The following is a 25311-nucleotide window of genomic DNA, read 5'->3' on the forward strand; positions in this document are numbered from 1 at the left end:
TCTTCTTACCGCCACGGAGGAGCCCAGTTAGCCCTACACTGGGCTCCGACCCCCACCCAAGAGATACTGGATAGCCAACACCTGGGGCCACCTCAGCCCCCCGGACACACACAACACATTTCCTCTCCAGGAAATCCGCTCAATACATTTCCTCTCCAGGAAATCCGCCCAACACTTTTCCTCTCCAGGAAATCAGAGGTACCTGCCGCCAGGACCATTTATTTTTTTTTTTTTATTAAATAACTCGTGTGAACTCCACTCTCAGACTCGCCCATACAGCGAAGAGTGCCGCAGCACTCGTACCACCTTGTGGAAAGCCGCTCTCAAAACAAAAACACATATGGGAAAAATCAAACTGGGCAAAAATAGCAACACAACATGCAGATCGCCCGCGCCCCATGCACAGCGCTACCCTCTCCGGAAACCCAGCCACCCCCGCCGGCCCCGATACAAAAAGAGAGCAAATCCCAAACTCACAAAAACCCCATCCTATCAAAGAAAAGCCAAAACCCAAAACAGACAAAAAACCTGGAACTGAATAATCGGGGGCGGGGAGCAAAAGAAAAAGGGGGAGGGGCCCCACCACCGCCCAGGCAACAATAGGAGGACAATGGAAAAAACAGTCATCCGCGGACCCTCATGCAGCACAAGCTGCGTGACCCCGATCGCCTAAGCAGTCTCGGACCGACGGGCCTTTTTTTTAAATTTATTTATTTATTTATTTTTTACTTTTTCCGTGAAACCACAAGATAGGCACCCAAAAACACAGACACCCAAGTCCCATGGAAGGGGACGAGGAGAAAGGAAGTGCCCCATCCACATAGCCCCGAAAAAAGCTAACGCAAAACCTCGGATCAGAGAAAACAACGCAAAAGCGACAACCAAAAAACCCGACCCGCAGCCGCCGCCAAGCGACCCAAAAACTGATAGGAAAAACCGGTCGCCGACAGCAAGGCCACCCACTCACGGGCCCAGCCCCTAGGTATACACCAACCGCAAAACAGAAAAGAAAACACCCCCGCCATGTGCCATGCGGCAACCGCACCCCACTGGATCGCAGCACAGCGGGAAAGCCACCCAATTTTTTTTTTTTTTTTTTTTTTTTTTTATTTTTTTTTATTAGCAGGTGATTCACATGAACAGGTGAAGATACCCAGCGTCACATACTAAGAATGTTATTTGGATTCACGGAGAACACCGTCCAAATCTCGAACCTCCTTAGAGAGGTGACACAGCAGTTAACGTCCGTTAACACAACCTATTAAAACGAAATAGGAAATCAAACATCAGAGCCTCGTAAGGTTACCACAAGGGGCATTCCAGGTATGAAAAACAAATCCCCTATCCACAGACCATTGGGAACCTCCGGGACCCTCCTCGGCTGTAGACATCCCGGCCCCCACACCAACACCAACCACTCGCAAGCGCCTTACCGTGAGTCGCAGGACCCACCAAAGCGGACCAAGAAATACACCACTCTGCACAATGACACATGGGCCAGCCACACAAGCAAACCTTCCAACTCCACCCAAGGGAGCAACCTCCGGAACCACTGCCAGAGAAAACGGGACAAAGCATCAACACCCAGTACCGACCCCAAGGAGCATAGCCCCAAAATAACTCGTAACCCCAAACAGCGAAGAACTGGGTGCAACAAACCGAGCACAGGAAGAAAGCCGAAAAAGATAATAGCAGAGACAACGCCCCGAATGTCAGACCGACAACACACCACGATCACTCAAATCACACCCTAGAAAAGAAGAAAAGTATCACCAAATTAGAGCGCAACCAAGCGCAAAAGAGTCCTCTTGAGTCTGGCGCCTTAGACCGCTCGGCCATGTTTTAGAGGCCACGCCAACCCACACAGTACCGTTACAATTTTAGAACATGAGCTGCCGAAGCAAGCACCCAAAGTCCCACAACCAATACCAAGGGAAAAACGCATACAAAACCCAAGCATGGCAGAAACCCCCCGACTACTAAGACCCAGGGGTAAACCACCCCGCAGCACCACTGGGAAAACCAAACACCACACCAACAACCAACCAAACCAGCCACATCTGAGAACAGAGCAAGCTCCCCGTGAGCCGCAACCGGGGACTGAAAGCAGGCCTGTCCACTGCACAACTCACGAAAAAACCCCAAGCAACCGAAACGTCAGCCCTTAGCGCACCCGGGGCACATATGCAGGGGCACAGACACCACACACCCTCGGCAGCCAGAGACAACCTGCAGGAAAAAACTCCGCCCAGAACCATAGTCCCCGTGTAACATTCAGTAAATTAGCAAGGACCGGAACCAGGGCACCTACAAGCCCAGAGGAAACCAAAAACAGAATTTATTTTTTTATTTTTTATTTTATTTTTTTTTAAATTTATTTATTTATTTTTTTAAACTTTTGAACGCAATCACTCCCTAACCACAGGAAAGCAGCAGACCAACACCAACGCGGCATGCGGAAGCCATGCTAATCTTTACTGTATCGTTCCAATTATAACATACGTGCTGCCGAAGCGAGCACAAAATATGGAACACTTCACAAAGTTGCATGTCAGCCTTGCAGCAATAAACCACACCCCAACAAGCGTAGAGCACTGGAGAATCACCCTCCGGAATACCACCACGAAAAGAACTCACAAGGGTGGACAAACGGCTACTCAAGCGAAACCTACCCACTGAAGACTCAAGCAAAATCTACCCACCGCCACATCAGCTAAAGCACCCAGCACAACATACAGGAGTCGCAGCGGAGAGAGACTACAACCAAGATGGAGAGATAAACCAAACAAAGGGGGACCAAAAGAAACAAAACCGTAACTCGGTGGCAACCATTGATCCAGGATAAGGAACAAGCCTCGGGAGCAAAGTCCGCCAAACCCCGGCCACCCAGAGTTTAAGGCCAAAAGACCACTCACCCAAGTGCACACCGCGCAAGATGAAACCCTACCAAAGCACCCCGTCAAGAAGAGACTTACCCAACTCACCACCAGAGACCAAAACAGACATACATCCATATCCGAGCCCCAAACACAACAAACACACGGGAACAAAAGGACGAACACTAAACAGAACGTAGCCATAAGCACACAAACCGGGGAAGGGGCCAAGCCCCACAGCAGAACACTCACCAATTCCAGAAGATGGAGAAGCACAACAGCTGGAGGGACCACTACACCACTGCCGCAGGCATGGGACAAGGCACGCTGGAGACCGCCGGGTAGCAAGCACTCGGCCGCCGCCCGAAACGGTGCTGGAAACCATGCCGGGAAACCAACAGTAGAGGACTCCGAGGCACTGTATGAGGCAGAGGAGGATGAGGGAGAACCACTGCGGGAAGAACCGAAACACCTACTCCCTGCAGGTGAGCAGAAGGTCCAAAAATAAATAAAAAATAATAAATAAATAAAAACGCCGCCTCCCAGGGCCAGAGCGAGAGCGGCGACGAATAAGTCTATGCTCCCATCCGGCCCCAGAGGGGGAAGAGCAACATGAAATCAGGGGAGCACTCCCTACCCCTCCACGGGGGGCACTGGAGAGGCAGGAGGAAGAAGGACAGCAGCGGCAGCAGGGGGGGGGGAAGGGGGGGTTGGGAACTTGGGACGGGGAGGTAATGGGGAGGCAGGGGGGGGGGGGGGCCGTGGCTGCAAGGATATGGGGAGCACTAGAAAAGCAGAGGGAGATAAGGGGGGGGGGGCGCTAGTGTGGTGGGGGTAAGGAGCTGGGTAAATGAGTGGGGACGATATGAGGGCTCATACAGTTTGCGCCGTGATCAGAAGTCGTACGTGGTACCAGCGTCATTTTGATCAGATGATGAGATCACTGTTTATACATATTTACAGTACAAAAAGCGATCAAAAACACGCTAATTAGGACTGTGAAATATGTTTATTCAATTATTTATATTTGTAGCTATTTATGTATCGTATTTATTTAATAATTTATTATTTTTTTAATTATTATAATTTAATTTTTTTTTATGTATTAAATTATCTATTTTATCTATTTTTTTTATTTTTATTTTTTTTTATATATATTTATTTATTAATTTTTTTTTTTTTTTTTTTGCACATACGCCATAGACGGAGCGCTTCAATTGATGATATATTGTTATATTTCGGTCATGTACGCACGTGGCGATACCAAATATGTGTGTGTTTGTTACAATATACAGTACTTAATTTATGTGCACACACACACATATACATATATATATATATATACACACATATACATACATATATACACATATATACATACAAACTTTTATTGAAAGGGTTAAACTTAACTGTTGAAATCTTTTTTTTTTTTTTTTTTTTTGCACTGACATAGCTCCCACAGGGAGCTATAACGCTGCACTCACTGAACCTGACACTGATCACTTGCCATGTATTAACATGGCAACGATCAGTGCTAACAACGATCGATTGCTTAAGCCTGAATTTCAGGCTTGTAGCAATCAATCACGAGCGGACGCGCAGGAGGCAGGTGAGTGACCCTCCTGCTGCGTCCCAGCTGATCGGGACATCGCGATTTTATCGCGATGGTCCCGATCAGCCCGACTGAGCAGCCGGGATGCTTGCAATGTCACTTTCAGACGTGGCGATCAACCTTGATCGCCACGTCTAAAGATGCAATGCCGGACATCTGCCCGATCGGCGATGTCCGGCATAGCATGAGTCCTGGTTGCTAATAGCAACCGGGACTCACGGCTATGATGCGCGCTCACCTTAGGAGCGCGCATTACAGCTGGGGACGCGCAAATGGACGTTAATAAACGTCCATTTGCGCAGGAAAAAAGGGGGGTTAAGCCAGCAGCAGCCACCCAGGGGCCGCCCCCTCCAGAGACAGAGGGGACAACAGGGGAAGGGGACAACAGGGGGGGGGACAAGAAGGAAACCAGAGCATGCTCATAAGGAGCATGCCTGGGGAGAGGGATGAAGGTACAGGCAGGGGAGAGGGCTCGGGACAGGGAAGAGGGCAAAAAGAGCGGGTGGGACAGGCCGCACAGGGACTACAGGGGAAAGGAGAGCGGGACTGAGGAGAGGTCCGCCAGCCTCCCGAACCCAAAGCCGGTGCAACAGGAGGGGAGGCCAGCTCAGCCACAAGCGAGCATGCCAGCCCTCACCCTCCTGCTCCATCCAGGCCATAAATAAGGGGCAGTAACATACCAACCAGCAGACAAAACTCTGGGTCCTGGGCAGATTGAGGGGGGAAGGGAGGCACCACAGCTATAAATACCCAGGGGAGGGCCCCTGAAAGCCCGGGAAACTATTGAACCCCTGATTGGTGCACTCCTTCCCCCCACCCATGGGACATACCACTATAGCCACTGGCAAGTTTTACAGGTGGGGGGAGGGGGCTAAAACATTGCCTGTATATTTCTTAACCCCTTACTGCTCACCAGTCAGGGGGCAAGCTAGTTATGCACAGCTTGCCCCTCCAGTCTTTTTATGTGTAAAAAAGATGCAAATTTGTCCTGAAGTAATATTTTGCCAATCTTGTTGACTTGGATTTTGGGAGAGATTTTGTGATGTTCCAGTATGGGATGATGTGGCCCCGTACTGTCCTCCTGCCCTCCTGTCCCCAGGGCTCCCTTACCTCATACCTCCATTATGTATATAGGTTTTCCTCATTTAATGTACCGTTTCTTTATTGTTTGTACCACATGGTTGTTACCTAGGAGGCACTAGTGACCCCCCCCCCCAAGTGACCTATGTGCTCCTTGCACAGCCCCCTATATAACCAGGGGAGGGGCTGCCATCTCTCTCTTCTGCTGTATACTGAGGTCCAGTGCAGTCGTCTCAGTGTCTGTGTCCAGCGTATTGGAGGCCTCAAGCCTAAAGTCCGGCAGCCACAAGGCGGTCATCAGTAAGTCATGTCATCTTATTGTCAGTCACCATCTCCGTCAAGTCAAATCCATCTATAGTCACTGTGACCTGCACTAAAGTCAATATCCCTGGGATATTTGGCTGTACTGCAAAGACTATATCACCTTTCTTGCCTCAGTAAAGCTGCCGTTATCCTTAATCTGGCATTGGTGTCTTCATTGCCCCTGCATCTACCCTGCATTGCACCCCGACTCCACAATTTATCAAAACCTGTGTAGAGGAAGAGCGGTGCAAACCAATGCCAGCAATGTTTTCACTTACAACAACTTCACAGAGGCCAAAATCCCACACGTGTCCACATGCGCCAAATTTATCACACTGCAAGCTTCTTTTGATAAATTAGGCGCACATACACAGGACTTGGGTCTGGTAAGTTAGTTTTAAAAACGTATAGTTTTGCTAAACACACAGAGATACTACAATTTCACTGACATTTAGGCAGAGGCAAAGTATTTCAGGGATTTGTTCACTTGCCCCACCAGTCCACTCTCTCTACAGGAGGAAAGGTCTTATGGTAAGTTTGCGGGATAGATGTCTACTGCTCACAATCTAGGGGTCTCTCCTGCCCACCAACCCTTTGAGTGCAGCCTGGATCTGACGGCTGCTCTTAGCCTCCCTCCATGCTTGTCCTGTTACCTTTCCTTTTTTACCTTGCTCAAGCTTCTCACATGACATCTCACATGCCCCTTTATCAGAATCACCCCATCATTTCCTGGAAACCATTGGCAATGTATGTCAGTGGTCTCCAATCTGTGGACCTCCAGCTGTTGCAAAACTACAACTCCCGGCAAGCTGAAAGTTGTAGCTTTGCTACACCTAGAGGTCCAAATTTTGGAGACCATTGATGTATGTGTTGCAAAACTATAACTCCCAGCATGCCCTGACAGCAAATAGATGTCAGGGCATGCTGGGAGTTGTAGTGGTGAAACAGCTGGAGGCACCCTGTCAGGAGAACTATGGGCGGAACTCGGCCCCCAGCAGGCATCAGTGACGTGGTGCCTGCTGGGGAAGTCTGCCTGGTAGTGAGCACACTACCAGGCAGACAAAATGCCATTTTTAAGATAATAAAAAAATAAAATAAAGGCAGGGAGGGGGTTAGGGATAGATGGGCAATAGGCAGGGACAGAAAAAAAAAAAAAAGAGGATGGTGGGAGCTACCCTTTAACTGTGTGGGCATGCTGGGGGCTGTAGTTTTGCTAAAGCTGAAGGTCCACAGTTTGAAAACTATTGATGTATGATTTTCAAAACTACAACTCCCAGCATGCCTACATAGCCAACAGCTGTCAGGGCGTGCTCGGAATTGTAGTTTTGCTACAGCTCGAGGTCCACAGTTTGGAGACCATTGACGTACAGTATGTGTTTGGCATTGACCACCTGCAGACATTCCGCACATTTGCTCGACCTGTGGGGCGCTAGGACCACTTTGAAATGCACCGTCTCATAGACACCAATGAATTTCTGAGAAAACTCTTAAAAAAGAAGACAAGACTATTCTTTTTGCGGATGCCGGAATTTGGATTTCAGCGGCAGAAACATCTGCTGTGGAAATTCCACCGTTTGAACAGTGGACCAAAATCCCATTGAAATCAATGGAACTCTGCTGCAGCGGAATGTCCATTTGGAATATTCTGCCGGAATTCCGCACGGACATTCCTACGTGTGAACATACCCTTACCGTGCTTTCCCAGAAAACAAGAGAAGGAAAACCGGCAGATACATGGGAAAAAGATGTAACCAAACAGTGTAGGGGGTAAGACTGACTCCATCTTGCAGATATTATTAGTTTGGGTGGTCAGTCAGGTTTGAGCACTGCAGTTTCCCGTCTGTGAAGTTGTACGTGTGCCCGGCATGATGATCAACACAAGGACATTAAGAGCGAGGCCGGCCATGTAGTCAGGTGATGGCAGACGTCAATGCTCAGCGGGGATTTTTTTTTCCTTCTGTCTGATTATCCCCAAGAAGGTGCAGGACGGAGATTGCTGCTATGGAAACTGATCAGTCAGACACTTCACATTACTGTATTTACCCACCGGATATGGAGATGGGCTGTTCATCTGCATAGGGATGACAATAAACAATATCTTCAATACGGTCTAATATTGAATGAAGGTTTCTGTGAGAGTCCAAGTGTTACCAGCAGCAACTGAGCATCTTATTACCGCACTATTATAGACTACAGACAATGAGCAAATATTACGTTCTTACTTTGTGACTGAATTATCAACTATTTTTTTGTTATTTTAATGTTTTCTACGCCGAGTCGATCATTTTGTCCATAATACGGAGTTGGTGTCGGTCATTGTGCCCATAATACAGAGATTGTGTCGGTCATTGTGCCCATAATACGGAGTTGGTGTCGGTCATTGTGCCCATAATACAGAGATTGTGTCGGTCATTGTGCCCATAATACAGAGATGTGTCGTCATTGTGCCCATAATACAGAGATGTGTCGTCATTGTGCCCATAATACAGAGATGGTGTCGGTCATTGTGCCCATAATACCGAGATGGTGTCGGTCATTGTGCCCATAATACAGAGATGTGTCGTCATTGTGCCCATAATACAGAGATGTGTCGTCATTGTGCCCATAATACCGAGATGGTGTCGGTCATTGTGCCCATAATACCGAGATGGTGTCGGTCATTGTGCCCATAATACAGAGCTGGTGTCGGTCATCGTGCCCATGATACAGAGCTGTGTCGTTTATTGTGCCCATAAAACAGAGCTGGTGTCTGTCATTTTGACCATAATACAGAGATGTGTCGTCGTTCATTGTGACCATAATACAGAGATGGTGTCGGTCATTATGCCCATAATACAGAGATGGTGTCGGTCATTGTGCCCATAATACAGAGATGGTGTCGGTCATTGTGACCATAATACGGAGCTGGTGTCGGTCATTGTGCCCATAATACCGAGATGGTGTTGGTCATTGTGCCCATAATACAGAGATGGTGTCGGTCATTGTGCCCATAATACAGAGATGGTGTCGGTCATTGTGCCCATAATACAGAGATGGTGTCGGTCATTGTGCCCATAATACAGAGATGGTGTCGGTCATTGTGCCCATAATACCGAGATGGTGTTGGTCATTGTGCCCATAATACCGAGATGGTGTCGGTCATTGTGCCCATAATACAGAGATGGTGTCGGTCATTGTGCCCATAATACAGAGATGGTGTCGGTCATTGTGCCCATAATACAGAGATGGTGTCGGTCATTGTGCCCATAATACAGAGCTGGTGTCTGTCATTGTGCCCATAATACAGAGATGGTGTCGGTCATTATGCCCATAATACAGAGATGGTGTCGGTCATTGTGCCCATAATACAGAGCTGGTGTCTGTCATTGTGCCCATAATACAGAGATGGTGTCGGTCATTGTGCTCATAATACAGAGATGGTGTTGGTTATTGTGCCCATAATACAGAGATGGTGTCGGTCATTATGCCCATAATACAGAGATGGTGTTGGTCATTGTGCCCATAATACAGAGATGGTGTTGGTCATTGTGCCCATAATACAGAGATGGTGTCGGTCATTGTGCCCATAATACAGAGATGGTGTCGGTCATTATGCCCATAATACAGAGATGGTGTTGGCCATTGTGCCCATAATACAGAACTGGTGTCCATCATTATGCCCATAATACAGAGATGGTGTTGGTCATTGTGCCCATAATACAGAACTGGTGTCCATCATTATGCCCATAATACAGAGATGGTGTTGGTCATTGTGCCCATAATACAGAGATGGTGTTGGTCATTGTGCCCATAATACAGAGATGGTGTTGGTCATTGTGCCCATAATACAGAGATGGTGTTGGTCATTGTGCCCATCCGTTTTTACATCCATGTAAATTGTCCTGATTTTTATGTATAATTTAGGAGAACATACCACAGACCTGTTTCATTTATTTTCAAGTAACATTACAGCATATTTGGTTTATTCAGAGTACAGGACCATTGCATCTGTGGTGAGGGATTGTGTGGAAAGCCTTGTGGGGTGTAGGGTAGTTAGGGTGTTGCTGTTCGGGATAATAAAGGGCGCTGTTAACCCTTGTCACTCGTGACGCCAGGGTGAGGGTTAAATTCTGTAATCTTGATAGGCCTATTGCCACCCTTCCCAAGAGCAATAGGTGATGCAGATTGACAGTTGGTTGGGATCAGATAAGCTCAATGTAGCTTCTTAGAGATTGTATAGCAGAGATCCGCTGGATTTAAAGGTGTGTTTAGGTCCAGTGATCTTGCGGTGAGTAGCGGGGAATTGCTTAGTGTATCCACTATGTTAGAGGCCGAGGCCGCAAGGCTTTGGCCTAGTATAATTTCTTGTAAGCTGCGGAGGTCCTACCTCTTCCAGAATCAGCAACCCAAGAGAGCGATCAAGATGGTGCGTCTCCCTTATATGGGCAGGGGCTGGCCGTTTTGGATTGGTCTATAACAACTGTCACTCACCGTTACAGTGCATTGTGGGTGAACACGTCAGGGGAACCTCCAAAGGTCCTGTAGCAAAACCATAGAGTTCTAACCTAATCACGTGACCCGCAGGTCCTGCTACGCTTGAATATGTAGGCAACCAAATATATACATATATCTATACTTATATAAACTTCTATACAGTCATAGACTAACTGAGGGGTGACAAGGGGATAACTATAGGAGAGGGACCCCGACGTTCCTAGGGACTCTGACTATGGGGACCTCTACAAAGGTAACGTATGAAATACGGTACCGAGACACCACACACCCACGTCCAAAGTCAAGCCTGATTCTACGTTTCGGGGAGGATCCCCTTAATCATGCGCCTATTTAGGGGATCCTGCATGCACATGATTAAGGGGATTCTCCCCGAAACATAGCGTCTGACTTGGCTATGGACGTGGGTGCAATGGTCCTGTACTCTGAATTAACCAAATATGCTGTAATCCTACTTGAAAATAAATTTTAAAAGTAACGACTGAAATAGGTCTGTGAATTCCTCTTTTCAAATGATTGCACTGTCTGACCCTCTGTTGTACGTATGTAAAGTGTATGATCTAGAGCAGTGTTTCCCAACCAGGGTGCCTCCAGGTGTTGCAAAACTACAGCTTTGCAACATCTGGAGGCACCCTGGTTGAGAAACATTGATCTAGAGAAAGGTGGAGCTCTGAAGACAGAGTGACTGACTGCTAGAAAAGCATTCTGAAACACAATAGCCGTTTATTCTCATATTGTAATTCCTATTGATATCATGTCATGTATTCATGTCTGTCTTACAATATGGTCATGTGACTAAGGCCCTACTGCATAAGTCAACAGTGCTGTATATCATGGTCATTGTAATGAGGCTCTGTTCACACCAGTTTTGTGGCTTACAGTTTTACAGGAACTATTTTGATCCTATTTTGATCTATAATAGGTTAAATTTTTTATTTTTTTTATTCATACTGGGTAGAATATTCTGCCTATAAAGGCCATTGGAACATTACACCAACATGAACAGCACCAGAGATATGGTATATGAATAAGAAGACAAAAAAACTAAATAGACAAATCACCAGGTCCAAATGGCATTCACCCCCGTGTTATAAAGGAATTAAGTAATGTAATAGACAGACCCCTATTTTTAATATTCAGGGACTCTATAGTAACAGGGACTGTTCCCCAGGACTGGCACATGGCAAATGTGGTGCCAATATTGAAAAATGGGTCAAAAGATGACCCCGGGAATTATAGGTCTGTTAGTTTAACCTCCATTGTATGTAAATTGTTTGAGGGTTTTCTAAGAGATGCTATTTTGGAGCATCTTGATAGAAAATAAATGTATGACTCCATAACAGCATGGCTTTATGAGGGATCGGTCCTGTCAAACTAACCTGATCAGCTTTTATGAGGAGGTGAGCTCCAGACTGGACCAAGGGGGAATCGCTGGAAGTCGTATAGCTGGATTTTTCCAAAGCATTTGAAACGGTGCGACATAAAGGATTGGCGCATAAAAAGAGAAGGATTGGGCTGGGGGAGAATGTGTGTAAGTGGATAAGTAACTGGCTCAGTGATAGGAAACAGAGGGTGGTTATTAATGGTACTTATTCTGATTGGGTGACTGTTACTAGTGGGGACCACAGGGGTCAGTCTTGGGTCCTGTCCTATTTAATATATTCATTAATGACCTTGTAGAGGGTTTGAATAGTAAAGTAACAATCTTTGCAGATGATACTAAACTCTGTAAAGCGGTTAACACAATAGAGGACAGTGCACTGTGTATAGTAGATAACACAATAGAGGACAGTGCACTTTTACAAATGGATCTGGATAGAGGTTTGGGCTGAGAATTGGCAGATGAGGTTCAACACTGATAAATGTAAGGTAATGCACATGGGGAAGAAAAATCCGGGCTGGGATTATGTATTAAATGGGAGAACACATGGGATGACTGACATGGAAAAGGACTTAGGAGTCTTAGTTAACAGTAAAATTAGCTGTAGTGACCAGTGTCGGGCAGCTGCTGCCAAGGCAAATAAAATCATGGGGGGCATAGATGCCCACGACAAGGAAATAATTCTACCGCTGTACAAATCACTAGTCAGACCACACATAGAATACTGTGTACAGTACTGGTCAGACCACACATAGAATACTGTGTACAGTACTGGTCAGACCACACATGGAATACTGTGTACAGTACTGGTCAGACCACACATAGAATACTGTGTACAGTACTGGTCAGACCACACATAGAATACTGTGTACAGTACTGGTCAGACCACACATAGAATACTGTGTACAGTACTGGTCAGACCGCACATAGAATACTGTGTACAGTACTGGTCAGACCACACATAGAATACTGTGTACAGTACTGGTCAGACCACACATGGAATACTGTGTACAGTACTGGTCAGACCGCACATAGAATACTGTGTACAGTACTAGTCAGACCACACATGGAATACTGTGTACAGTACTAGTCAGACCACACATAGAATACTGTGTACAGTACTGGTCAGACCACACATAGAATACTGTGTACAGTACTGGGCACCAGTGTACAAGAAAGATATAGTGGAGCTGGAGAGGGTTCAAAGACGGGCAACCAGGGTAATACGGGGAATGGGAGGACTACAGTACCCAGAAAGATTATCAGAATTAGGGTTATTTAGTTTAGAAAAAAGAAGGCTTAGGGGAGACCTAATAACTATGTATAAATATATCAGGGGGCAGTACAGAGATCTCTCCATGATCTATTTATACCCAGGACTGTATCTATAACAAGGGGGCATCCTCTACATCTAGAGGAAAGAAGGTTTCTACACCAGCACAGACGGGGGTTCTTTACTGTAAGAGCAGTGAGACTGTGGAATTCTCTGCCTTAGGAGGTGGTCATGGGGAACTTTGTAAAATAGTTCAAAAGGGGTCTGGAAGCATTTTTGGAGAGTAATAACATCGCTGTTTATTTATACTAGATTTATAGGGACAGAACGTTGATCCAGGGATTTATTTTGATGCCATATTTGAAGTCGGGAAGGAATTTTTACCTCTAGTATGAGGATTTTTTGCCTTCCTCTGTAGGGAATCATTAGGGATATAGGTTAAACTTGATGGACTCTGGTCTTTTTTCAACCTTATGAACTATGTAACTATGTATTATTATTGTGCATTTATTGAACATTTTATACATATAAAGGTTTTTTTTTTGCAGATAGTTTGATGTGAGATGTCATAGTGTGCAGCCCAATATACAATGTAAGTTTCTTCTCTGCAGGTGATTGAAGAGATTGAGGAGATGATGCAGAACTCCCCAGACCCTGAAGAAGAACTCGAAGAAGAAGAGAATGACTTGGAAGAGGTTTCATCTCGCTCGGACACGGTTCTCCTTCAGGAAATGCAGGCCCTGAGTCAGAACTTTAACAATAACTGGACCACGGAGGGTAAGGATCTAAAATGTCGCACTGCATGTGGCTTTTGTTTTTACGCCATTGTTGTTATCATGATGGATTCTATGAATTTCTAGGGGACTTTAATGAAAAAAATGCATAATCCTCCATCAGATGTATTATGTCTATTTGCTATGTGTGTGCTGTATGTAGCCTGAGCACAACTTGAAAAAATGCAACTGGAATCCAGCAATTGCAAGTAAAATCTTGTCTTCTTTATTTAAGTTGTTCAAACGTACAAAAATTGCAGCACAGCCGTAATACCAACGCATTTCTGGTGCCTAGGCACCCTTTATGATGGCAGCCATGACTAAGGGTGTCTAGGTGCCAGAAACTCGTCCGTGTTACGGCTGTCCTGGAATTTTTGTACATGTCTGGGATCAAGCATATGGGATCGGTGCAACCACATGAGAGGACTCTTAAAGATATACTCCGGTTAAAATCAATTTTTTTTCAAATCAAATGGTGCCATAAAGTTAAACAAATCTTAATCCTTCCGGTATTTATCAGCTGCTGTATGCTCCACAGGAAGTTGAGTTGTTCTTTTCCAGTCTGACCACAGTGCTTTCTGCTGACACCGCTGTCTATGTCAGGAACTGTCCGGAGCATTAGAGGTTTGCTGTGGAGATTTGCTCCTACTCTGGACAGTTCCTTACACGGACAGAGATGGCAGCAGAGAGCTCTGTGGTCAGACTGAAAAGAACAACTCAACATCAGCAGCTGATAAGTACTGGAAGGATTAAGATTTTTAATAGAAGTAATTTTACAAATCTGTTTAACTTTCTGGCACCAGTTAATTTGAAAAAAATAGTTTTTCACCGAAGTACTCCTTTAAGGCTGCATTCACATCTCGATTTTACACTACGGGTGCCGTAGTGTAAGGGTGAGCCCGGTTTGCCCCTCCCCCAGGCTTTCCAGCTGTTGCTTTCCAGCTGTTGCAAAACTGCTTTGAAACAGCTAGGGAGCCATGTCTTGGGGAACACTGCTTTAAAGGGGTACTCCGGTGGGAAAAAAAAAATTCAAATCAACTGGTGCAAGAAAGTTAAACTGATTTGTAAATCACTTCTATTTAAAAATCTTAACCCTTCCAGTATTTATTAGCTGCTGTATAAAACAGAGAAATTTGTGAATTTCCTTTCTGTCTGACCACATTGCTCTCTGCTGACACCCCTGTCCATGTCAGGAACTGTCCAGAGCAGGAGAGGTTTGCTATGGGGATATGATTCTAATCTGGACAGTTCCTGACATGGACAGAGGTGTCAGCAGAGAGCACTGTTGTCAGACAGAAAAGAAATTCACAAATTTCTCTGTTTTATACAGCAGCTAATAAATACTGGAAGGATTAAGATTTTTTAATAGAAGTAATTTACAAATCTGTTAAATGTTTTCAAATCAACTGGTGCCCGAAAATTAGTTTTATACTTTGCTTTCCACCGGTGTTCCCCTTTAAGCAAACCCTATTGTTCTCAGATGTGGTGTGTGTTTGTAGGGCTGCAATGCACAGTCACAGTGCCCCCTGATGGCCAATCTGTGAAACATGCTACCATTATTCAAACAAAGTGTAAAAACAAAAAGCTGCAAAAAAATAAAAAAAAGGGCAAAAAGGAACACAAAACTAAAAGATTACTGTACTAAGATGAGGCATCCTCATTATTTTCAGATTTCTTATCATTTGGGGAATAAACGTACAAATATTGGTTAGTGTAAATATTTTTCCATTTTGCAGTGCAGTAATGTTGCGGTTTTCTCTTGTACAGTTATGTGTATGGGAAGCCTGGCCTTTGGCTTCTTGGCTATATTTATGGAACAAGTTCTGTTTTTATAGTATTTGGTTGTCGGATCCACTTGAAGCCAAAGTGAAACTAGATTGTGACAAGAATTTTCATATAGGATGGTAAATGTTATCAATCAGTCAGGATTCTATTGGACCTAGATGATTAGAATTACGACATATACCGTATAAGCCGAGTTTTTCAGCACGATTTTTCGTGCTTAAAACGCCCCCCCCTCGGTTTATACTCGAGTGAACTCTCCGCCTGTCAATCCCTTCATCAGCTGTCTTCAACCTGCGGACCTCCAGATGTTGCAAAACTACAACTCCCAGCAAGCCCGGACAGCCAACGGCTGTCCGGGCATGCTGGGTGTTGTAGTTTTGAAAATCTCTGGAGGTCTGCGGGTTGAAGACCACTGCGGCCTTAGTCATCAACCAGCCCCCCCCTTTTTGTTATGTACTCGCCTCCCCTCGGCGGGAAGTTAGGGTGAGCTGGTCCGGGCCATCTATGCTGCAGGGACCATCCAGTGGGGATGGTTAGTCGTTGTGGGCTGTCCATTCTCACCGGGGGGGCCTCTTCTCCGCGCCCGACCCCGGAGTAGTGATGTTGCCTTGACAACGACGCACAGCCGATGGCTGTCCGGGCATGCTGGGAGTTGTAGTTTTGCAACATCTGGAGGTCCGCAGGTTGAAGACCACTGATGAAGGGATTGACAGGCGGTGATGATGAAGGGGGGGGGATGATGACGTGGGGGTCTGGATGATGACGGGGGTCTGGATGATTACATGGGGGGGATGATGTATTTCCCACCCTCGGCTTATAGTCGAGTCAATAATTTTTTTTTTTTTTTTTTTTTTTTTTTTGGGGGGGGGTAAAATTAGGGGCCTCTGCTTATATTCGGGTCGGCTTATACTCGAGTATATACGGTAGTTGGCTATGAACCCGCTATCTATAAGTAGACACGTTCACATTAGAAAATGCTTGAGTTTTGCTTTCTCCAGCAGGTCTGCAGCACATGAACAGTGAGGAGCTGACGCAATTACTGGTGCGAGTGGAGCAGGCAATCTGCGACTATTCTGAAGAGCTGGTGCAGCATCTTGCCCGACGGGATGAGCTGGAGTTTGAGAAGGAGGTGAAGAATTCCTTCATCACAGCTTTGTTGGAGGTTCAGAACAAGCAGAAGGAACACAGAGAGCTTGTGAAGAAGAGGAGGAAAGAGAAGGGTCTCAGTCTGCAGAGCAACCGCTCCGAGAGAAACAGCCAGATGCCCATGAAGGTACTAGAGAAAGCTGTACAGGGTCATGTAGCATCTTAAAGGGGTATTCTGGGCAAAAACATTTTATCCCCTATCCAAAGGATAGAGGATAAGATGTCTGATCGCGGGGGGCCGCCGCTGGGACCCCCCGTGATCTCCCTGCAGCACCCGCATTCTATGCGGGGGCTGAATCTTCTGTTTCGGAAACCTCCGGGTTTCCGGGACTGGGGACGTGACGTGACGCCATGCCCCCTCCATTCATGTCTATGGGAGGGGGCGTCACGCCCCCTCCCATAGACATGAATGGAGGGGGCATGGACACACACAACTTTTGTTTGGCATTTTGTGGCCATAAAACAAAAACATAATAAAGTGCCCCTTTATTTTTCCCTTTCAAGATGCTTCCCCCCATCCCCCCAATGGCATTTTATCCCCTGCTTTTTTTCACATTTACAAGTTATGTGATTCTTTCATCATTGAGCCAAGAACCGCAATATGTATACACACATGGGGGTGTCGGGGGGGGAGGGGGGGGGGGGATATTTATGAAGCCTTTTATCCTTTTTTTTTCCTGTCTAAATTTGGTGCAAAATGTTGGCGCAGTGAGTTTTTGCACCTTTTTGTTTACGCACATTCCTTTGGTTGGCTGTTGTATGTGTGTTTTCTGTCGGGTTTTTGCAGTGGTCAGGAATTTATGAAAATGCGACTTGTTAAAAAGGCACTAAATTTGGCGCAAACCCTTTAAAAAGGCACAAATCACCTCCTAAAAAAAGTGGCGTGGAAAACACACATTACAAAAATTAGTTGAAATTACTCATTAATATAAGCAGATCACCTTGTTATTTGAAATATATATGTATATATATATATTTTTTTTTTTTCCAATTAAAAATATAACTAAAAAAGGAAAACTTTGTAAATAATTTTTTTTTTTATTTGAAAAAAAATTTCTATATGGTTAGGATGGACATGTTTAAAAGTCTGGATATTTGTAATGTAAAATAAAGGACAATCAATCACAATAAAGCTACTAAACTGCCCTGCAGTAACACACAAGGAACCACCTCCGAAAGAGCTTCCTTGAACTATCACCTGAAAGGTGGGTAAATTCACACATTTTCTGAAATTGCACCAAATTTATAGCCCAACTTTTTGTAAATTATTTGCACCCATGAAAAAAACAAGTAAAAAAAACACATACCACAGCCATTATTCGTAAATACCCCCCATGGCTTTTTTTTCTGGCCTTTTTCCCCACCTATAGAAGTCTAAGGGTACGTTCAGACAAGCGGATTTGCAGCGTATTTTACGCTGCAGATTCGCTGCTGAAGGACCTCTGTATGGTGCCTTTACATGTGCCTGTTCGGAACAGCCTTTTTCCCAACTTATAGAAGTCTAAGGGTACGTTCATACGAGCAGATTTACAGCGTATTTTACGCTGCGGATCCGCCGCTGAAGGACCTCTGTATGCTGCCTTTACATGTGCCTGCTCGGAGTGGTAATACGCCCCTACGTGCAGACACACTGAAGCGATGTGCGAGTCGCTACACATGCGCGGTGTACTCGCACACATCGCGGCCGCTCCCCCTGCTCTATGAGCTAGGCCGAGAGCTGCCGCTATGTGCAAGTATACTGCGCATGCGTGCGGCGACTCGCACATCCCAGTGTGTCTGCTCGTAGCGGCGCAGCTAAATACGCGCAGAAAATCCGTTCATCTGAACGAACCCTAAAACTCCGTTTTTTTCTCTACAGCGCTTCAGCATGGAAGGAATCTCCAATATTCTACAGACAGGAATCAGACAAACATTTGGTAATTCAGGGAATGAGAAGCAGGTGAGTGCACGGCGAGGTAAATGCTCAATAGCAGGGACACATTCTGAGGCTGTGTTCATATTTTTACGTTTTTAATTGCAATTGTTAAATACAAAGCCAGGAACACAAGCTTTTGAGGTTTGCTGCAGAGATTTTTCCTTACACTAAGCTAAAAAAAAAAAGAAAAGCTAAATAATGTGTTAAATATTTGCAGTTACTTTTCATTTCAATAAAGAGACATCATTTAACTGTGGATAATCTTGTAGATTTTATCTTCCTTATTAAGTCAATGAAGAAAATCCGCAGTGTATCTGTGACGCCAATTGACACACTGCTAATTTAAAATTCGCACCACAGGTCAATGTCCGCGCAGATTTTTTTCTGCACCTTGTGGATTTCTTTAAATCTTATTCATATCGCTGGTACTGTAATATGCTCCAAAAAAATTAAAATAAATGAAAAATAAAACCAAAAAATGGGGCATGGCTTCATTATGGCTTCAAACCAACCCCAACCTATTTACTAATAAATTCACCCAAAATGATGTGATTATACGGCTGGAAATTCTCATCAAGAAAAAAATGGTCAGAACTTTCTCTTTTATTCCCGCCCTTTACGTCCCCACAGTCAATAGAGTGAAATTGGGCAAGTTTGAAAACAACACTATTAAATCAGGACCAGTGGATGAAAGCATTGGCCAGGATAAGAGATAACACTGATCATGGCCACTTAGCTGCTTAGATACCAGAGCCAGTAGCATCTGCAGCATCTAAGCTTCTCTGTCGCCTCAATTGGCGCAGCCTTAGCAGTGTGTAAGAGAAGTGCGGGAAAACGCACAATACACTGCAAAACATTAGTATTATTGTGTACAGTTCAAGGGATCGCATGTTCAAGTGCCATAGGGGGACTAAAAAAAAAAAAAAAAACAAGTGAAATAAAGTTCGTAAAAATATTAAGAATATGATAAACGCAAATATTCCTATTTATTATGCAAAAACATTAAAGGGGTACTCCTCTGCTCAGCGTTTGGAACAAACTGTTCTGAACGCTGGAGCAGGTGCCAAGAGCTTGTGACGTCATAGCTCCGCCCCCTCGTTACATCACGCCCCCTCAATGCAAGTCTATGGGAGGGGGCGTGACAGCCATCACGCCCCCTCCCATAGACTTGCATTGAGGGGGTGGGATGTAACGAGGGGGCGGAGCTATGACGTCACGAGCTCCCGGTGCCCGGGAGAGTTTGTTCCAAACGTTGAGCAGCGGAGTAAATCTCTAAAGGAAAACAGTCAGCCTGTTCACCCACACTAAACCCTATGCTCTTGGTTAACAGGAGTCCAACGAGGGGTCACTTACTAAAATACGTCCGGTAGGTCCTGAGATATGTTGCCCAAAAGATCCTCTGATAAATTCAGTGAATTGCGCTCTAGAGGCGGGGCCATGCTGGCTTAATTTACATATTCATGGTCTGTGAATCTATTTCCTAGTGACATGGATTTGCTGGTCACATGACCAGTGACTCCACATCACTAGGACAAGAAGTCACAGACCATGAATATGTAATTCGAACTGGCAAGGCTCCGCCTCTAGAGTGCAATTCACTGAATTTAGCAGAGGATCTTCTGGGCAACATATCTGGATGTATTTTTATTAAGGTTGGGTTAACATATGTCCAGTGTCTGTCATAGTTTCCCTCCGGTGTGCACTGAAGGGAAACTGATGCTAGAACTGGTCCTTTTTTATTTGAATGGAACAGTCCACAATCATCCACCATCTTAATTTTGACACCAGATGGTTGGACATGACGGGTGGCACTGGACATGTCCGGTGTCCAGAAACAGTACTACACAACTGATGTACGTTGGCATCGGTTACATAGAGTTTAGGCTGAGTTCACCTATGCCGGAGGCCAGAAATGTGAACCCAGCCTAAGTGATCCCTCGTTGGCCGTTTGTTCACTCACACTAATAATATTAGCATAGCATAATTGGTATCGCCGCACCTGCTAAAGTCCAGTCTATGAAAACATCACCTTGCAACGTTTGTTCCACAGGTTGAACAAAAGGGAAAAAAAAGGCTAGAATTGTTTTGTTGAGGTCACCTCGCCTCTCAAAATATACAGAATGAAAAAATATTAAAAGTTTAAGGTACCACAAAATGGTACCAGTAAAAAAACTATATCGTTGCCTGCAAAGAACAGCAAAAAAATAACAAAAAAATAAAATAAAATAAAAAAACAGGCCCTCAAATAGCAAAATAAACAAAAAAATAAATGGGTCCCAGAATATGGCAATGCTAAGCAAATATTTTCTTTTTCATTTTAGTAACAAATCGCATAAACTATATAAGTTTGGTATCACCGTATTGACATTGGGGATTGACCGATATTGGTTTTTTAGAGCCGATACCGATAACCTGTGAACTTTCAGACCGATAACTTATACCGATATTCCGTGCATTATTGGGGCACATGACAGGGTGGGGGGGGGGCTGTCATGTGCCCCCACATATAATGCCCCCTGTCATGTGCCCCCACATATAATGCCCCCTGTCATGTGCCCCCACATATAATGCCCCCTGTCATGTGTTCCTCACATATAATGCCCCATGTCCTGTGTTCCTCACATATAATGCCCCATGTCCGGTGTTTCTCACATATAATGCCCCATGTCCTGTGTTCCTCACATATAATGCCCCATGTCCTGTGTTTCTCACATATAATGCCCCATGTCCTGTGTTCCTCACATATAATGCCCCATGTCCTGTGTTTCTCACATATAATGCCCCATGTCCTGTGTTCCTCACATATAATGCCCCATGTCCTGTGTTCCTCACATATAATGCCCCATGTCCTGTGTTCCTCACATATAATGCCCCATGTCCGGTGTTTCTCACATATAATGCCCCATGTCCTGTGTTCCTCACATATAATGCCCCCTGTCCTGTGTTCCTCACATATAATGCCCCATGTCCTGTGTTCCTCACATATAATGCCCCCTGTCCTGTGTTCCTCACATATAATGCCCCATGTCCGGTGTTTCTCACATATAATGCCCCATGTCCTGTGTTCCTCACATATAATGCCCCATGTCCTGTGTTTCTCACATATAATGCCCCATGTCCTGTGTTCCTCACATATAATGCCCCATGTCCTGTGTTCCTCACATATAATGCCCCATGTCCTGTGTTTCTCACATATAATGCCCCATGTTCCTCACATATAATGCCCCATGTCCTGTGTTTCTCACATATAATGCCCCATGTCCTGTGTTCCTCACATATAATGCCCCATGTCCTGTGTTCCTCACATATAATGCCCCATGTCCTGTGTTCCTCACATATGCCCCATGTCCTGTGTTCCTCACATATAATGCCCCATGTCCGGTGTTTCTCACATATAATGCCCCATGTCCTGTGTTCCTCACATATAATGCCCCCCTAACATGTGCCCCTCACTTATAATTTGCCCTTTTCTGTGCAAGTTCTGCATAATTCCCCTGTACCATAGCAGCTGTCACCTTTCTCACACGCTGCTCCGTTCTTGCAGTGGGAGTGAGAGCCGCGGGGACGTGATCTCCGGGCGCCGGTGAGATGATATGATGTCATTGCGCCGGCCTGCCGTGGATGGCGTCCCCGCGGCTCTCACTTCCACTGCAAGAATGGAGGAGCGTGTGAGAAAGGTGAGGTAGTGGTGGAGCAGGACAGCTGACAGCTCCGCTCCACCATGCTGTCAGGGAGGGGCAACAATCTCGAGGGGGGCAATTGCCCCGTTGCCCCCCCCCCCCCCCCCCCCGAAGTCCCGTGATTCGTGCGCTTAGTGCACACGCCTTGTTTTGCCGCGCGGAGCAGCGCTGGACGCATTATCGGCAGGTTAGATGCCGATACCGATAACTTTCAAAATCGTGAATATTGGCTGATAATATTGGCCAATCCGATAATCGGTCGATCCCTAATTGACATTAAAACAAAAAAAATGTTTTTTCTTTTAGAAGGTGGGGATTGGGAAGAGGTTAAGTTCCAATTTGTTGAAGCTAAAGCAGCAACTTATAAAAAGTAAACTCCATTTTATGCAGGAGCTCACATACAGAGCTCAAATTACTCAGCATAATGTGTAATGTTTATTGTGTACATTATTTATGTACTTGTGGTAACGGGGTGTGTGATGAGGGCAGATGTTGTTACCCTTGGGGCAGATGGCATTAACCCCTTGTATTCGTGATGCCAGGGCGTGGTTTAGCCTTAAACCCCCCGAAGGTATACCGCTGGATCCTGGGCTAGGCACTGGGGCAATAAAGCCTCCGACGCCAAGTTACGGACAACGTTAGCTTTACTGAGGGTAGACAGATGGTAAAGTCTATACAGTTCAGCCAGGGCCCAAGGAGGTGACCAGTGACTCAGAGACCATAAGGGCTTGCTGGGACTTGTAGTGGACTGGACAATTGAATGCAGACCACGCTGACTTGACAGATGACAGGGACTGACTTGACTCATAAAGCTGTGACTTTATCTTACTTGACTTGATGGTGGCTGCAGGACTGGACTTTGAGGTCTCCAACACTCTGGACACACACACTAGACAAGACTGCACTGGACCTCAGCAGAAGAGAGAGAAGCTCCACCCAGGGGTTATATGGGGAGACTAGCAGGGAGGCCATAGGTCACTCTTGGGATCACCTGGTCACTGGTACCTCCTGGGTAACAATCACATGACAAGTCACATGGTATAACTCTTAAAGCAACATTACATTTTGTAATACATTACACTGCAGAACATATGTACAGGGAGGAAACAAATACAAGGGGGCCCAGGGGACACTGAAGGGGGGCTGCCTGACAGGACAGCAAGGGTACAGGGTAACACCTCCCGTACTGGGCCACCACATATTGATCTGTGTGACCGTCTGACATCTCATTGTCTTCTTTTTAGTATCTGAATACAGTCATCCCATATGAGAAGAAACCAACACCCCCAACTGTTGAGGACCTGCAGATGCTGACTAACAGTAAGTCTGCCCTCTAGGGGTGACTACTGTATAACGCACATTCATGTTCCAGCAGTGCAGCATCCCTGCGATCTCTCGAGTTACATCAGTAGTGTTTTTATGAAATAAAGAGCGATATATGACAGTAATGCACCAGTGTTATTTCTGACAGCAAATTTTGATTTAGTTTTAGTCATAGTTTATTGACAAAAATTACCTATTTTTAGTCATATCTTAGTAATCTGAATTATTTTTAATGTTAGTCATATGATTTTTAGACTAAATCTACATTCAAATATATTCTAATGGGTTTAATTAAAGTATTGTTTAAATTCTAGAGACATGGTTTCAGTGGAAAACTTTTTTTTATTTTTTTTTATGAATTGGTGCCAGAAAGTTAAACAGATTTGTAAATTACTTCTATTTTAAAATCTTAATCCTTTCAGTACTTATTAGCAGCTGTATGATACAGAGGAAATTCTTTTCTTTTTGAATTTCTTTTTTTTTTTTGTCTTGTTCACATTGCTCTCTGCTGACACCTCTGTCCATGTCAGGAACTGTCCAGAGCAGCATAGGTTTGCTATGGGGATTTTCTCCTGCTCTGGACAGTTCCTGATACGGGCATCAGAAAGAATTTCCTCTGTAGTATTCAGCAGCTAATAAGTACTGGAAAGATTTTTTAATAGAAGTCATTTACAAATCTGTTTAACTTTCTGGCACCAGTTGATTTAAAAAAAAAAAATGATTTTTTTTTTGTTTTTTCCACCAGAGTACCCCCTTAAATAAAGTAAACTGATTCTATACTCCTGATTTTAATAGCTATTTCCCTGTTATTAAATATGGTATTTAAGGGGTTATTAGGCAATAAAAATGTATTCGCTTATTAAGCCTAGGTTGTGGCAATTGAAATAATCTTTGACTTACCTTCTACCACTCCCCCAGTGCTATTAGTATTGCTCCCTCCTTTTGGTCTTTTTTTCTGCTTCACTTCACATTGCGGCTCAGCTACAGCGATGTCCCGCCTCGGGCAGTGATAGGCTGAGCGGCATCGTAATGTATTGAGCCCTGGCCCCGGTCTTCTTCCTGGTGCCTGAGCCCAAAACATCACACTATTGATTAGCCAATCACCGGCCAAGACGGGACATCGCTGCAGCCTACGATTAGCTGAGGGCAAAGTAACATGTCTGAGCCCCAAAAGCAGAAAGAACACCACACCGAAAGGACGAGAGAGCTAGACCAGAGGTGGAAGGTAAGTCAATGTTATTATTTCAATTGCAGTAACCCGAACATAATGGGCACATACATTTTTTTGCCGCAGTATCGCTTTAAGGTCTGAACACTGAATACAGACAAATTAATTCTGAAGTGCAAATCTTCTCTACCTAACATTTGTCTAGTTCTAGGAAATTAACACTGTAATGTGCACTTTTTAAATATATGTAAATATACATATCTGGATGCTTTCTAGAATTATAATTTCCCTGTACTTGTACTGACACTGTGCTTCCCTGTCCCTGCAGTATTATTCGCTATGAAAGAAGACAGTGACAAGGTCCCTATGTTATTAACAGACTACATTCTAAAAGGTAACGTTCCCAGTATACCTCGTACAGTTTTATGGAGCTAACATGGGGAAGGGGTCATTAAAGGGGTACTCTGCTGCTCAGCGTTTGGAACAAACTGTTCTGAATGCTGGA

General features: G+C 44.9%; 1 protein-coding gene across 5 annotated transcripts in view; it reads left to right on the forward strand.

Annotated features, from left to right (window-relative positions):
- FEZ1 (fasciculation and elongation protein zeta 1) overlaps nucleotides 1-25311 on the forward strand; it is a 129837-nt gene that overhangs the window by 97283 nt on the left and 7243 nt on the right. For 4 of the 5 annotated variants that reach the window (XM_056544265.1, XM_056544267.1, XM_056544268.1 and 1 more), the window contains 5 exons: nucleotides 13628-13793; nucleotides 16573-16847; nucleotides 18579-18659; nucleotides 23560-23635; nucleotides 25135-25200. In XM_056544265.1, the coding sequence (XP_056400240.1) occupies nucleotides 13628-13793; nucleotides 16573-16847; nucleotides 18579-18659; nucleotides 23560-23635; nucleotides 25135-25200 (664 nt within the window). The remainder of the gene's footprint in view (nucleotides 1-13627; nucleotides 13794-16572; nucleotides 16848-18578; nucleotides 18660-23559; nucleotides 23636-25134; nucleotides 25201-25311) is intronic. The other variant, XM_056544266.1, reaches the window with a different exon arrangement.

The sequence above is a fragment of the Hyla sarda genome, chromosome 10, assembly GCF_029499605.1.
Source record: "Hyla sarda isolate aHylSar1 chromosome 10, aHylSar1.hap1, whole genome shotgun sequence".
Classification (NCBI taxonomy): domain Eukaryota; kingdom Metazoa; phylum Chordata; class Amphibia; order Anura; family Hylidae; genus Hyla; species Hyla sarda.